General features: G+C 40.5%; 1 protein-coding gene across 1 annotated transcript; it reads right to left on the reverse strand.

Moving 5' to 3' along the window:
* Window positions 1–402: 402 nt before the first annotated feature.
* Window positions 403–15182, reverse strand: LOC113030852 (protein sprouty homolog 3). The gene is made up of 2 exons (XM_026182601.2): window positions 14413–15182; window positions 403–1535 (listed from the first exon to the last, which is right to left on the reverse strand). Exon 2 carries the CDS (start codon window positions 1448–1450, stop codon window positions 554–556), a length of 897 nt encoding a protein of 298 aa, XP_026038386.2. The 5' UTR covers window positions 1451–1535; window positions 14413–15182; the 3' UTR covers window positions 403–553.
* Between the last annotated feature and the right edge of the window lie 573 nt (window positions 15183–15755).

Raw genomic sequence — 15755 nt, forward strand, 5'->3', positions numbered from 1 at the left:
TGTAGTTTTAACCTCCATCTCTCACACTTCTTCTGATCAGGTCAGAATCTGTTTGCAAAGTCCATATGCAGGCTTCTTTCCTTTGTGAGCGATTCCTTTGCAAAGAATTAGCACAGAGAGTGGCAAAGGGTTGAGAAGGGAGGAGATTCAATAATAAATAAATACATTTTAACATGCCGAGATTGCACCATAGAAAGCATGTTTTTTTTGTTTTGTTTTGCCTTGTTTTTTGTCTTGGTGTCTTGGTTAAGGTTTAAGGATCGGTCCAGCAAAGCAAAACAGCTTCTTATTCTTCAACATAGGCATTAATTCTCCAACATAAGCAGGCACATTAAAGCTTTGGTCCCTCCTGAGTTGGAGAAATAAAGGTACGTTAGGTGAACAACTTGGTTGTTTGGTTGGTTGGGTGATTGGTTGGCTTGTCATATGTAGGTAGTTGGGTCACAATGGCACTGTCGTCATGATGTCAACCGAGGGACCGTTGATTGGTGACAGCATTGCTTTTGGCCACATCTGAGGGGAAATTCATTTACTTGGCCCTCATTCAAGCCTGTCATAACGGTTTCTCCAGAGCTTTGCTGCGGAGCGAGGGATGGCAAGGATTAGGGTTGGAATTGGAAATCTTGCGGCACACAGTGTTGGTGTTGCTGCACCTGCAGCCGGGCCGCGTAGCCCGGTCGTGGGCACACCGGCACAGAGCAAGGCACAGCCTGGCAGGGGGGTAGCAGCAAAGGCAGGGCAGACATAGCGCCAGCAGTCCCATTGTGCTCCAGCGGGCACAGGCATGGGCTGGAGCACAGGAACATGGCTGGTCAGCACAGTTATCTTCATCATCCTGGGCAGAGCAGTGATAGAATAAACCTTTAACACAGCACAAGCATGTGCCATACTCCACGGCATTCTCAGCAGAACACAGACAGCGTTGTCCACAGGCCCAGCAAGAAGGCAGGCGGCGTGGGGCGCAGCACTCTTGACATTTACAGCGGCCACACCTCTCACAGATGAACTGATGGAGACTGAGTTCAGCCTCATCTTCCGCCAGGCGTTTACCAAAAGAATCAGGCTTCAGGTCCCCTTTAGGCTGTGAATGGACCACCGAACCTAAGCCAGAGTGAGATGGTGTCAAACCTGCCAGTAGCCGCTGGTCTGAGGTGGCACTTGTTCGTGACATAGAAGAGCTTATGGTACTGGAACGGCTCAAATGGGAAAGATGAGTGTGCTGCTGTTGACTTTGGCTGCGGGACATGGCTGAGGGGAAGGAAGGCTGGGGGTGATGGATGTATGCACCGTGAGGGTAACGGTCATCGTGGACCAAAAAGAATCCAGACTGCGTTGCAGGTTCCAGTGCCACGGGCCGCTCCACATAGTCATTGTTAGCCCGAATGGCACGTATCTGGTCAAGCGACAGCACTGAGTCCAGCTCCATCCTGAAGGAATGAGTAGAGTCCATCCTGGTCAGCCTGCTGGATGGCACCAGGGTTGGAAGCCGGGTCTGGGGCAAAGTGCTCCCGGTGCTCAAGGCACATCAGATAAACCTGCAAACACAAAGAAAGGAAGCAATAGTGATTATTGGTTCTAATTTTTCATAAAATTCTGGGTTATAACATCTCTCTCTGAGATACATAAGAACTATTTTTAACTATCAGGAGTGACTTTAGTAAAATGCATCAATAAAAACATGTAATTGGAAATTTTAAGCCACTTCTACACATGGTAGATAAGGCTTTGGTATTGGGTTGGCATTCAACATTCTACATTCAATTTATACCAGGCATATTTTCTGTAATCACAATTATATTAACTAATAAACCTTTCATTTTTGTATATGTCAGATGTTGTTGCTTCATTTTTATGAAGTCAAAGAATGATTTCTTTTGAGTGTATGGTGTATATTTAGTGTTATGTGGAGAAAAATGTTGTGAAAAGCAAACAGTAGCCTGCATGTTGCTCTCCAAAACTTTAAGAAGCATTTGATCAGGGATGGATTTTGGCTGCAAAACCTCCACACAACCATCAACCGTGTCATCATGACCGCTGAGGCGCTCCACTGCTCAAGCTAACACTATTATTAGCCTGCCAGAGCCAAAGAGACACAACCATGAGGTTCACACTGTAATTTAACATCTGTTGAGCACAGCTGCTGATGCCATGGAGGAATCCCACCTGCAGACAGAGGCTGGCAGTGTGGCCAAGCACTTGAGCAACAGAGAAATGGCTTTAAAAATGGTTTAATTGATATATATATATATATTAATCATTTGTCTCTGATTGGCTCAACTCTGCCAGCTAAAGATTTTAGACTGATTTATTGAGGTACATTTTCACTGAGCAAAATATCTCACCATAAAAATACTTTATTTCAGAAAACCATCTGATAAAAATAAAGTAGGCTACTCTGAGTTTCGGTCTGTGGTTCCAATCAAGCAGCAACCACAGCGAAATGCTGAGGCCAGTGCAGAGATACTTAAAGACATGTATTTCCTTAAAAGCTACCAATATATGCCAGTAAGTAGCTTATAAAAATCATCTGCTTTCCTGTAACAGTTTCTTTACAAACTATTTTCAGAGGAAGCACTTTCTAGAAACAAGGTTCTTGTGTATGTAAATTATGTGAGCTATTTGGAGCACCACTAATAAACCTTGTTTATCCTCATGCACATTTTTTTTTTGCATAGGTTCACTCCAGTGGACCGGTTTTACCTCATTTAAACCATCAGCTTTTAGATTTACAGTTATTGCTTCAGTTCATTGAAATTTGTGGGTATTTGTTTATGCGCAGCTCTCATAAGGTCCTGCCACAGGATTTCAGCCAGGCTGAGGTCTGGACCTTGACTGGGATCATAGTCCTTTCTCAAACTTTAGCTGTCAGACAGATGAACTCACATTTGACTCTTGAATAGTATAAAGAGGTGTTCATGATGAACGCAGTGACTCAAAGTGCCCTGGTCCTGTGGCTGCAAAATAAGCCAAATCTTCATCTTTTTATCACAGTGTTTGAAAGTTGCTATGAGGTGTTCAGTGTTTGGTTTTCTCCAAATGTATTTCTTATGGCCAGAGATTTCTACATTGGTCCAGTAAGTCCAAAGAACGTTGTTCTAGACGTTTTGTGGTTTGTTCAGATGTAACTTTAGAGAGAAGAGGCTTTTTTCATGGCAACAGCTTTAAATAAGGCATACAGACTCTTTCTCTAGTTTCACTGTTATGAATTTAACATTTTAAATGCTAACTGAGGCCTGTAGAGCCTGAGATACAACTCGCTGGATTTTAGTACTTTATCAAAGTGTTGGACAATCTGACCTTGGGATAAATTTGATGGGACATACACTCCTGAACGCTTGAAAACAGGAAAATGTCTGAACATCTCCTTTTATAGAGGTACAGTTAATCAAGCCTATTTGAACAGAAGCACCTGGCTGCTAGTTACCCTTTTATTTCCAATGGAAACTGTAAAGCACTGGTAGGCAACTCCAGGCCTCGAGTGCCGGTGTCCTGCAGGTTTTAGATCTCACCCTGGGTCAACATACCTGAGTCAAATGATTAGTTCATTACCAGGCCTCTGGAGAACTTCAAGACATGTTGAGGAGGTAATTTAGCCATTTGAATCAGCTGTGTTGGATCAAGGACACATCTAAAACCTGCAGGCAAGGTCTTACAGGACGGGATAGAATTAATTTCACGTGACTGTGTATTGTATTTGTGATAACATAATGCATTTTTTGGGCAGCACGGTGGCACAGTGGTTAGCACTGTTGCCTCACAGCAAGAAGGTCCTGAGTTCAATTCCACCATCAGGCCGGGGTCTTTCTGTGTGGAGTTTGCATGTTCTCCCTGTGTTTGCGTGGGTTCTCTCCGGGTACTCCGGCTTCCTCCCACCGTCCAAAGACATGCAGCTTGTGGGGATAGGTTAATTGGATAATCCAAATTGCCACTAGGTGTGAATGTGCGAGTGAATGTGAATGGTTGTCTGTCCCTGTGTGTTGGCCCTGCGACAGACTGGCGACCTGTCCAGGGTGTACCCCGCCTTTCGCCCTATGACAGCTGGGATAGGCTCCAGCGCCCCCCGCGACCCTGAAAAGGATAAGCGGAAGCGAATGGATGGATAATGCATTTTTTGTTAAGGCTTTCTTCTTTAAAAATTTAGAGTGGCCCTACAACCAGTAGGATGTAAGAGTGGAAGGAACAGATTAGCAACTATCAAGGTAAGAGTAAGGGAGGTGTCTGCCATTAAATAAATCCTTTATGTCCTCTTGAATTAAAGAATAAAAATATGAAATGTGACTGGGTAATCTTTGGAGGGTGTTAATATATCTGGTTATCCTGCCCAAGTAAAGTCTGTATGGGAAACACTGGTATAAAATGACATGCATTGTGTTGCATACGCATTCAAATGCTGAGTAAGCCACTTCTTTAAAAGTTAACGTGCATTTGCTTGGAAGTGCAGTAAATGCATGATTATACTATATTAAATTAAAATGTCTGAATATAGATTAATATGCCACTGATTTGATTTCCTGTTTGAACATCAGAGACAGAACGCTGTTGCTTAATTTAGAGAAAAAATGCTCGGTTCTTTGTGTTTGTTTGTGATAAAGCAAGCAGCCAACATATATATCCACACACACACACACATACACACACACACACACACAGCTATATCCTCACAGAGAAATGGCAGTCTTGCCAAGTGGCCAACGGGGAGAGATCACTGGCTCACTCCTCACATGGGGCCGGCCCTCTTAGAGAGTAATGAGGCCAAATGGAAATGCGTTTAAAGCAGCTCAGATCATGAGATTAGATAGAGCATGGAGGTAAGAGGAAGCAGAAGCAAATGTGTCTCTTTAGCTCCATCCATATGCATCTAGACTTATTTCAAAAATGTTTCCTCTATTAGTGTCCACTCTTCTGCCAAAGCAAAAGAAACACTGGAGATTCTTTTCTTTGGTTTTTGAAAAAGAAAACAATGCATTACACATTTTCACGAGCCTCAGATGTTGTGTTATTGTGTTATTCTGCTGGATTCTAGCAGGTTAATTATTATTAGCTGATTCTGGAATTGCAGTATTGTCCTGCAGATGTTAGACATGGGTGGTCGGCTGGGATTATACTTGTTGGGAATTGTTCTGCTTTCATACTCAAATGTATTAAAGACACTGAGGCATGGTCATGTCTATGCAGCTCAAAGATGCCCCTAAAATTCTGTCTCCCTGTATTAATGGCATCTTTTCCCCAAAAACTAGTCAATTATCTTTAGAGGACTGCATTATGGATTTGTTTGTTGAGATGAGGAAAGTCTGTTTGATGCATGACTTCACACTTGTTCTGCCAAAAAATAAATAAATAAAAATTAAAAAGTCAGACTTAACTGAATGCCACTCATTGAGACACATATTGCTAGATGAACAGCTGATGGAAATTTATCAAACATATGAAAGCCATAATGGCATAACACAGCACTGGTGTTGCAAATAAGGCAAGATGGGAAAATTCTGGAAGAAAGTAACTGATTGTGGGAAAGTTTATGTATTTTACCACTATTACAGTAAGAGCATTCGTGTCTGCCGCTGTCCAAGTTTCAGCAGATGTGGAAAAAACTTTAATTTATGGTAGATGAAAGTAAAATTATTTTATGAATTAAATATTCTGTGATAATAGGCTACACAACCTTTTGCACTTACTTTAATTGCAGTAGCACGTGATGCTTTCTTTTTAAATAATGGTCCAAAAACCTAAATGATTCAGTCTACTGCCATGCCTCTCTCATAAGCAGTAGACTGCTTGAATCAGACTGCGAAATATCTCATCAGGATCTCTCATTTTAGCCAGAAAAATATGTTAAATAATTGCAAATGTTTTGGGAGTTTTTTTGTACTGTTTTGAGTGCCCAAAAGTTAAATAAAAAGGAGTAAAAAAGAGAAGTGGATACTGAAAAAGGCAGTGCAGACACAGTAATGAAATAGCAAACAGATGTAGGGATGATAGGATGGTTGAAACCCAAGAATGGCAATCCATCACTGTGAGAGCAGGAGAGGTGATTAGCAAGAATACAAAATACACTTCCTGTCCTCCGTGCCAGGAGACACCTTTGAGCAAACAGCAAACTGTGGCAGCCTGAACAGAATGGTGCCCAACCCTCTGGCTTTTCTATATAGCTCCCCCCCCCCCCGCTGCGCCCTGCTTCCAGAAATCCAGCCATAAAGCAGCAGATAAGGAGGGCCAGGTTGTTTGAATGAGGATGCATTTTCAAATTAGTCTGAGGAGAGAGAAGAGGACCTGGTGACTAATCTCATCACAGAGCAGTGGCCGTGGCTCGCTTATACTCTGCTCGCCTATCACACCATCTAATTGTTAAAAAAGAAGAGGCCTGCCAACTATTTCCATGACCTCATATTATTTACTCTTTCTGGTCGTGCCTACTATTGCCCCCCTCTAATATGACATACTTACAGCAAGTAAAATCAGAAGGCTTGAAACTATAGAGTTTGAATGTAGAGTTACTGTAGGACATTTTCAACAAATTCGACAAGCAGTTGAACGACTCACGATTTTCAGAATGGATTTCTTTTCTCTGTTGCATGATATTGTTAGGTTGTAGACAAAGAAACAATTAAAAACAAGAGTTTATTTCAGAACTAAAACTTTGTCCAAAGCTTCTATTTTATGATTAAATTCCACCATAGACTGATGTTTATTACTGCGATGAAGACTGATGGAAATCTTAGTGAAGTAAATAAGCAGCTCTACAGGTAAGCATACACTTTTAATACAATTATTGTTTCTAGGAAGATTAGAGAGGAAAATATTGTCTGTTTTAAAGGCCCTGGTATCATAATCAACACATGGCCTTTATGCATGCAATCAGCCACTCTGATTGGCTGAGCTGAGATTTCCTGTTGTTTTCAGTTGTGATGCTCAAGCTGTGTCCCAGTTCAGGGTCTGCATGCTTGAAGTACGCGCACTACGGTGCGTACTATAAGTACGACAAGTGCGGAAGTGAGAGGCTTGTGAAATGGGACGGTATACGCTTCGTCGCGCTGTTCAGGTTGCCTAGCAACCACGATACTAACCGCGAGACACGTTACATACAGCTTTGTTTGACAGAAATGAAGGAGAAAAATGTTTTGTTGGTCATTCATTTTTGTCATGACATCACTTTGATTAGCTGAGTATCTGAGGCTGAGACCACGGGACTGTAAAACATGATTGTTGGGCTTCATTTCTGTGCTGAACAGTCATTTAAGATTAGTTAGTAAATAACAATTAGTTAATGTTGTTCATGAGACTAAAGTCATCTCACTGTGGTAATGTAAATATAATATGGCCAATTTTATAGTATTGTCAGATTATTATCAGATAGATAGATAGATAGATAGATAGATAGATAGATAGATAGATAGATATCACTGACTTTCAGCTTGTTGTGTTTGTTTCACAAATTTGTGTTAACTGCAAGAACCTAAACCCACGGACTTGGAGACAGGGGAACATGGGGGAATGCAAAACACTAATGAATTTTAGAGTTTCAGGACTCTATAGCAGCGCGCTGCATCACACCTTTCATCAAACACTTTGCTATTCTAGTAAATTTAGAATAATTGAAAATTTGGATCAGATGCTTTCCTGATATTTCGTGATCCTAAATAAGATGGATGTTCCTGGGTAACTTGATGCACGTTTGTGGCTTATACTGAACTTCCATGGCAAGAAGCACCGTAATTGTTTTATAATCTATCTGGTTCAGAGTAGAACGGGGATTGGGGATTTTTGTGAAAATTGTGCTCGGCAGCATAAGAACAGGATAAGAACAAGTATCATTGTGGACATAGGGACAGAAAAACAATCAACAGGAACAGGAGACGGACAGAGAGGGTTAACAGTATGAATACGCGGTTTGTTTTGGCACGTTTTTGTTTCTTTCCTTTTCTTTTACCATGATGAATTCTCCAAACATTGCATAAGTAACATAAACAATGGATGTCAATGAAGCAAACCAGCCTAAAAGAAAACAGTCATAGGGAGCTGTTGTTTCAAGAGGCCGTCAGCGGTAACCTGAGGATGGACCTCTGTGCTAGGGGAGTATCAGTAATGACTGAGCCTGTGCCCTGGGACACACACACACACACACACACACTCCTCTATCACACATTTCTACAAAAACGCACACCACACACTGATCTACACTGCTGCCCAGTCGTTTCTCATACTGCCATGTTTAAACTTCAGTGCAGTCTATCTGTATCATTGATACACATAAAACAGGAATTATTTTTTTCTTTTATTGCCTCATATGTTTTCATGGTTGTGATGTAGGTAATCACACAGGAAGGTTTTTTCATATCTTTAAACCTTCATATACCAGGAAGCAGGAAGTCTGTGTTTTTCTCAGTGCAATTAGACATGAAGCAAAGACTCGCTGCTGCGAGTTACATTATCCAAGCAGCGTTTTATCAACTAAGTCAGAAACACTAAAGTCATGACTTTTTGTCCAGGTGACAGCCATCCATTAGAGAACAGGACAGTAGACAATGATAACAATACTATAACATAAGCTTATTTGTTTGAAACCTCTAAATATTATCATTAACAGTTGGCATATTGTACTTCTGGCATTGGGTTTAAGAGCTGACCATCACTGTTTGGATGCGGTCTATGCTAAGTGCGCTTCCAGAGTTTTATAAACTCTGAAAAAAAGTGTTTAATGTTGAAAACCCATTTGCCTCATAAAATCAAGAGGAAAAAGAAACTTGTAATTAGTCCTGATTCCTTGTCTGCCCGCTGACTCTCTGACTTCCGCTGAGTCTGGGCTCGACCTGCTGATGGTCGATGGAGTTTAATGGATAAGGCTTTGTTGCATCTCCCCCTAGATGACATCATGGTTTCTGGCTATTTTAGAACTGACTGCAGTGACCCTTTGCCTCGAAATGAGGAGGGGTTGCCCTCTCCTCACGTCTCCTTTCCTTTCTTCTACTTCCTTCTGTCATATCTTCCCCTATCTTCTCTGCTCCTCTCGCTCCCAAATGTCACCTTCACTGCAATCCCTCCACCTTCTCTTTCATCCTCTCACTGCTCTCCTGTCCTTGTTACTCCTTTAACGTTTTGCGAGGTGTTAGAAATTGTCTTTCATGAAAGATGCTATCAAGCGCTGACTGTTGTGGTAAACAATCTGTTAGTTTACATGAATACATTTTGGGAAATTATCCTTTTTTTCAGCAGAGAAGATCAATATTGATTTAATGTTTGTGCCAATATGCCACTGAGCCTGAATATAAGAAGGGAAACCTCCAACTCCAAACAGGGGCATAGCCAGGATTTTAAGCTACATCCACACTGGAAGCAGTTCAGACCAACATGGCAAACAGAGACCATAGAAAGACATACATATAGATATTTGGCAACTTCAGGCAACTATGGGGGAACTACTTGCTGGGGATGTGAAGTGAGCGTGACCCAAGATAAACTTTTCTCAACTTTTGGGCAAGTGACTGAAGCAACTACCAGTGAGTTTAAAGAAAGCCACTGATAGTAATGTGTGCAGGTAGTAAATACAGTAAAGTGACCAGCAGTCAGGTTCAACGCGATTAACAACTCGTGTGGCCAGAACTTCAGAAGTACAGGGATCAAGAGTCGGCCCCACGTTTCAGAGAGAAATAAAACTACACTTGGTAAAAGTGTTAAAAAAAAAATGTGTGTATATATATATATATATATATATAAACACCCAGCACGCCCCTGCGGGCGGTTTATCCTTCAAGCTCGGGTCCTCTACCAGAGGCCTGGGAGCTTGAGGGTCCTGCGCAGTATATATATATATATATATACTGCACGGTGCCTGTGGGATACCATTGCAGTGCCATGCTTAGACCATTAATCCCATGCTGTCTTTGTTACTTTTCCTACTATTGAGCTGCCTGATTTCCCAGTGTAAAACTTGGAGCTATTTTAACACAAGAAAAATAATCTATAACTACAGAAAACCTTCAATATTGAAATATGATTTGATCTATGAAAAAATAATGATGGACTGTAAAGCTTCTAATTGCCACAGACCTCTCATTTGAATGCACCGATATACTTCTAGGCAAATAAGTTACATATTCATGTACTTTGCTGTTGTGTGTAAAGACTTTGGACTCATAATGGAGCACTACAAGACCCAACTGTACTAGATATAGATTTTAATCCATTCTGCTCAAATTCCAGCTGTATGTACATGCGTGTTTGGCCAATCAGGCACTAAGACCCAGGGGCCTTCCTCTTGATGCCCTCCGGGAGCGCAGCAGGATTGAATGACAATAAACTGGATGAGATACCGGATGTGCCGAATCTGACCCCAACGGAAAGACTGAAATAGACACTGCAGACCAGCAAGTCCAGGCAGAGGGGGTGGGACAGGAGGGGAAGCAGCAAAAGAGGAAGGGAAGAGACAGCGCATGAGTAAGGGATGGTGAAATTAGTAATCATAAAAATGAAAGTGGTGGAGATTTGTTTCAGGAGCTGCACATAAGTTACACTTTTTTTCTTTTTCCTGACACATAATTTATGTAAAACTAAGTTATAGACGGCCAATAACATGAACTGTTATCTTGAGAAATCAGTATGTTTTTTTAAAAAGTACCAATGGATGAAATAGTGATCGCTTATAGGCTACTGTTCATATTACGGTACATGGCAGGCTGCCATCTTGATCTGCACCATTAAGTGTACAATTCTGCCCACTATAGATTTAGCTGTAGGCACGAATATGGATCAATGGATGACGTTTGGAGTTGGAACTAAATAGTTCGAGCGTTGCTGATTTGGATTTGAGTTTACTGTCGTGATTTTTAGGTACATTTTAGATGTTATAAAGGCTCTACCACAGTACCCATAAGAGCTTTTCTGGTTCAGACCAGTTAAGTTACTTCCTAATAAGAACTTTACGTTCAATAATGTTATTTTCACGCCTACACCCCTGAAACTGTCTAGAAATAGTCAGCTGGTTAGACAAGATATTAAAGTAGACCAATTATGCTTTTCCTTGTTTTATCTGATAGAAGTTGCATCACAAATGATGGATCCTCAACAAAAACGTAGTCAATATTTCTAATAATGAGGTTAGGATTAAGCCCTGTGAGCCTAAAGGTCAGACTTCACACTGCTCTATATGTTTCTTCAACTTTTCAGTCTTTGTGATGTCAAACAAACTTTCAGCTCCTTTGTACAAAGTCTGAGCGATGTCTGATTTTATGGTGACAATATTAATCTTGACTGTTTGGATGGACTGCTTCTTCTTTGTGCTACACCTTAGTGAGGACAACTTCAATGTCCCGACCTCTAAGTTCACACGTGAAAGTGGCTAGCAGTGGATTTACTAATAGATTGTGTGACTTAGAGGCCCAGAAGGAGAAAAAAAGATTGATTTAAGACTAAACAAGTTAGAAGAAATGTGTGAGAACGAGCAGTACTTCATTAACAGTAACAAAGGGGACGCAGTCTAAACATCATGAAAGTATGATAAGAATGCACATTTCTCACATGTGTTGTCAGCAGAGACAAATGAAACCTTGATACCGACTCGATCAGCATTGTTTTTCTCATCAAATACTTCAGCGTGCAACAAAATTAACCAACTATACTCAAAAAGTATCCCATGCCGGCATGTTCTTCTCAGTCTGACCACCTATTGTCATTTAAAATTGCTCTATGTGGCTTTATTACCACTTTGGCCTTCCGATCAATCTATTGACCTTCAAGGAGAGGTCAAAGGTCAAATGTGACATGATTTTTTTAAATCTTTATCCTGCACTTTCTATATCTTGGCAATACACACCACACTTGTAAGACCTATAGTTATAAGGATTTTTTTTTTGTTTTTAGTTGTTAAAGTTGACATTGACGACCTTTGTGGATTAAATGGATTGTTAACATGACCCCACTCTACACCTGCATGCACTCACATGCATGCATGCAAACATTACCAAAAACATAGCAACTTAGTGGAGGCAATAAATACCAACCAAGTGGTGACATTTGTGCTGAACGCTTAAAAAGCCCAGCTTGTCTTTGTGATTCGAGTTGCATGCTCTACCAAACTGGTTTAGGGGTATGAGAGAGTATAAAAGTATGCAAGTAGTTTTCCTAATGGAGAAAAACACTTCTTTCACTTTCTGTAAAAGTACCATATTTGAGTGTTTGTATTAATACATTTTTTTATGTATATTTCCTGTACTCCGGTCAGTTTAGTTTTCTTAAATCAGTGGTTTCCAAATTCTAGCTTCTTGTACAAACATCGTTGGTGTTATACAATCTGTGATTTGAAGTTTAAGGACAACTAAAGACTGAATAACATCAACCACATGAGGCCTGAAACACGAACGCGACGGTAAAGATTCACACCTGTTGCTTGTTTCACACTCTCGTAGTACCATAGATTTGAAGCAAATTATCAGCTTTCTCATTTTATTCTGTTATATGTTATATAATATATATTTTGAATATTTTATTTGTTCTTTTATAACAAAAGGGAAAAGTTACGAGATTGTGACTAGTTATCTTAGACGTAGAGCCAAATGTGATGTTTGATTGTTCGGAGTAAGCAAGCGACAACAGTCCAGAGAAGCCAGTGGAAAATTCAGATCACATTAAGCGTTTTATTAGAAAATCCTGAGAATATATTTGTAAAGAGCTTTAATTTAAAAGGAAAATGGACTTCTTTAAGCAAAAGAAGTCCATTTTCCATCTTTTTTCAAGCCCTAAAGACTACTGAGATATTACGAGCATATAAGCAACATTATGTATTTCTTTCTGAAGGTAAATAAAAGAAATATACATTTAAAGAGGGAACTAGTGGCATCTTTTTACTGTTATTGTCATAAAAAGTATAAAATTCAAATCTAAACTGTATGACATCACTGGATTGACTATTTGGAGGATTTTGTTTGGGGAAAATAAAACTCCTGTAAATATGTTTGACTTTTCTGATGACTGCCTTACAGTCAGGTGACATCTGATGACCTTATGCACAGTTAGCACAAGTTTGTGTTTGATTTGATTGAATCTTCCCAAAATCTGATAAGTTTGTGGTTCTCTAGTTTATTAGGAAGTGTATTAGCTCCTGTTGCGTTCCATCTCCATCCATCCCATCCCTATCTTCAAACATCTTATCATTCTTTTTTGTCTCGTCATAGTTTTCCTCTACAATCCATCCATCCTTTCATGGTCAGCCCCTCTGCCTAGCATTGCCACTCCTCTAATCCCATTCACTTTCTTTTTCTTTCATGCTATCCCATCGGTCCATCCCATCAGTTTCTCATCCACCCACCCCTCCAGTCCCACCCCAGCGGAGATGGGTATTGACATTCTGCATCCGACCTTGAGGACAATCAATCCCAACCCCACATGTCCCCGTCGCAGTTCCCCGCACACACATACTGGTTAAACGTACCGAGACTGATGTTAACATGCAGAAACAGTTGGCTAATATGATTATAGTACACCATTGCATTTGGTTGTTTGATCGCACCTCCCGGTGATTTAAAAGCGTTTGATTAAAGTCACCAGACCTTGTGCAGTAGTTGTTATTGTTTCAAAACATAAATATAAAAGTCAAAATTGACAACAAAGATTCAGTACGGCTAAATGACTGAATGGAGCCACCTTTTGCTTGTTTTACATGTGTAATATGTATTTATAGAGAGTACAGATTCAAGAGTAAAACCCATCTCTTCCTGACTGTTTCTCCAGCAGCCAAGACAAACACAAGAAAGAGAGGAAGGGACAAGACCCGATCTTTTGGAAAAAAAAATGTTGCAAACATAGTAGGGCAGTGATCAGTGAATTTGACCATTGGTTATCAAGGAGCTGGCTTGCAGTTGATGTTAGGTTCATGTGCACTGAGGCTTTGAAAAGTTCTGATGCCGTTTTACCACGTCAAGAGATGAAATCGACAGGAAATGATGATTTTCAGCTGGATTTACATGAAGATCAGAAGGTTGCCTTGATGTTCTGCAAACTTTTTGGTTTCATTTTGAAAAAGCGAGACTTCATTTTTGGAAAATTTTGATTTTTTTTTTTTTTGGTAGGTGCTACTCAAACTCCCACTGTATTACAATAAACTTATCAGTTAATCATATAAAGAACTTTTGAGTATAGAGATGGTTGAGCTTGAAAATTTGCAACATAGTGAACAGCTTATTTTCATTTAAGCAAGTGAGTCAGAACAGGGTCTTTATTTAGAGAACCCAGAAAAAGAACTTAAATGAATTTAACTAAAATGATGCCCAAGTATGAAGTACAAAAAACCTGCAAAGCTGGAAAAAAACTTAATCCGTAATCACTGATTTCAATAAAAAAGAAATTAATGAAAATATCAATTTCATGCAAATCATTAATAGTCCATCAGCAGATCAGATGGCAACAGGATGAATTTATGCTTACCTCCGATTGGTGCGAGATCCATTCTGCAGCAGTGAGCTGGGGCGTCCTGGTTGTCTGTGTGTATGTATGATTTATAGATGTGTCTATATGTCTGTGAAATTTGAGTTGATGTACTTTTTTATTAGTTTTTTTTAATATTTTAATTAAACTCACTTTATTGTACAGCAGGGAGTTATTTTCTCCTCTCCAGTTAATTTTATAAGATTACTGAACTCCTGCTGTCCTAAGGGTGTGTGCCTGAGGGTGACAAAGAGGCTGGGAGGATGCTCTTCCCCAGCACGACGCGCCCTCCTCCTCCTCCTCTTCCCGGAGCTTTTTCCCAGAGCACCACGATCGTGGTGCTGTCCTCCTGAGGTCACCTCCTCCTCCACCTCCTCAAAAAAGCCCAACCATTCCTTTCACACACACAGCAAAGAAGGGCTCCACTCTCTCTGTCCAAGGCATTCAAGTTACCACTGAGCCTTCTGATGCACAGTCTCAAAAGCAGGCACAGTTTTGGCGCTTGTAAATTTTCTCAGTTTTCACGGACAGAAAATTGTCCTCTGCTGCAGGAGAGAGAAATGGGAATATCTCCACGGAGAGCGGAAGGAGCAAAGTGAAATATCTGCAGCTCAGTTCTTTTGGTTGCAAAAATAAACGGTGATGAGAAAAAAGTCTTAATTGAGAAACTGATCGCAGAACTTTATTTTTTATCTTGTGTTTCTCTTTGTGCTGTAGTTTCCTCTCCACTCTCCAAGAGATGAATGACTGAGAGCTGCATGCACTTTCTCTCACTCCCTCTCTCTCTGTCACACAGATACACAGTCCAGTTACCCCTCCTCCTCCCTTCCTCTCTAACTCCTCCCTCTCCCATCACTGAATTAAATTCAATTCTCTGCTGTCTGAACATGACAGAGCAGAACGCACTGTGTTAACTAATAAACAGGTGCTGATTCTTGATGTTTTTCTCTATCCGATGTAGCCCAAACCAGTTTAATTCAAAGTTTGCTCAGTGTTTCCAATGAGGAGTATAACATGAAGTGAATTTTGTGTAGTGGCTGCTGGGCTTAGTGCCACTTCTGCTTTTCATAATGTGATATAATTTGGCTCCAGATGGTTGGTTGGTTGGTTGTTTTGCAAACTACTTGGGTTTTTTTCTGATTTTAGATCAGTGCAATAGCACGTAAAAGCTGTCGATCTCACTCATGTGTAGACAGCCAACAGTAGGTTAACCAGTCCAGCTAACAAAGCAAGCATATGTCTTCACAAAATGACATTTTCTGTGTGGAGTTTGCATGTTCTCACCATGTGTGCATAGGTTTTCTCCTCCCTCACTCCAAAGACATGCAGTTAGTGAGGTTAGG

Source organism: Astatotilapia calliptera, chromosome 10, assembly GCF_964374335.1.
Source record: "Astatotilapia calliptera chromosome 10, fAstCal68.1, whole genome shotgun sequence".
Lineage (NCBI taxonomy): Eukaryota > Metazoa > Chordata > Actinopteri > Cichliformes > Cichlidae > Astatotilapia > Astatotilapia calliptera.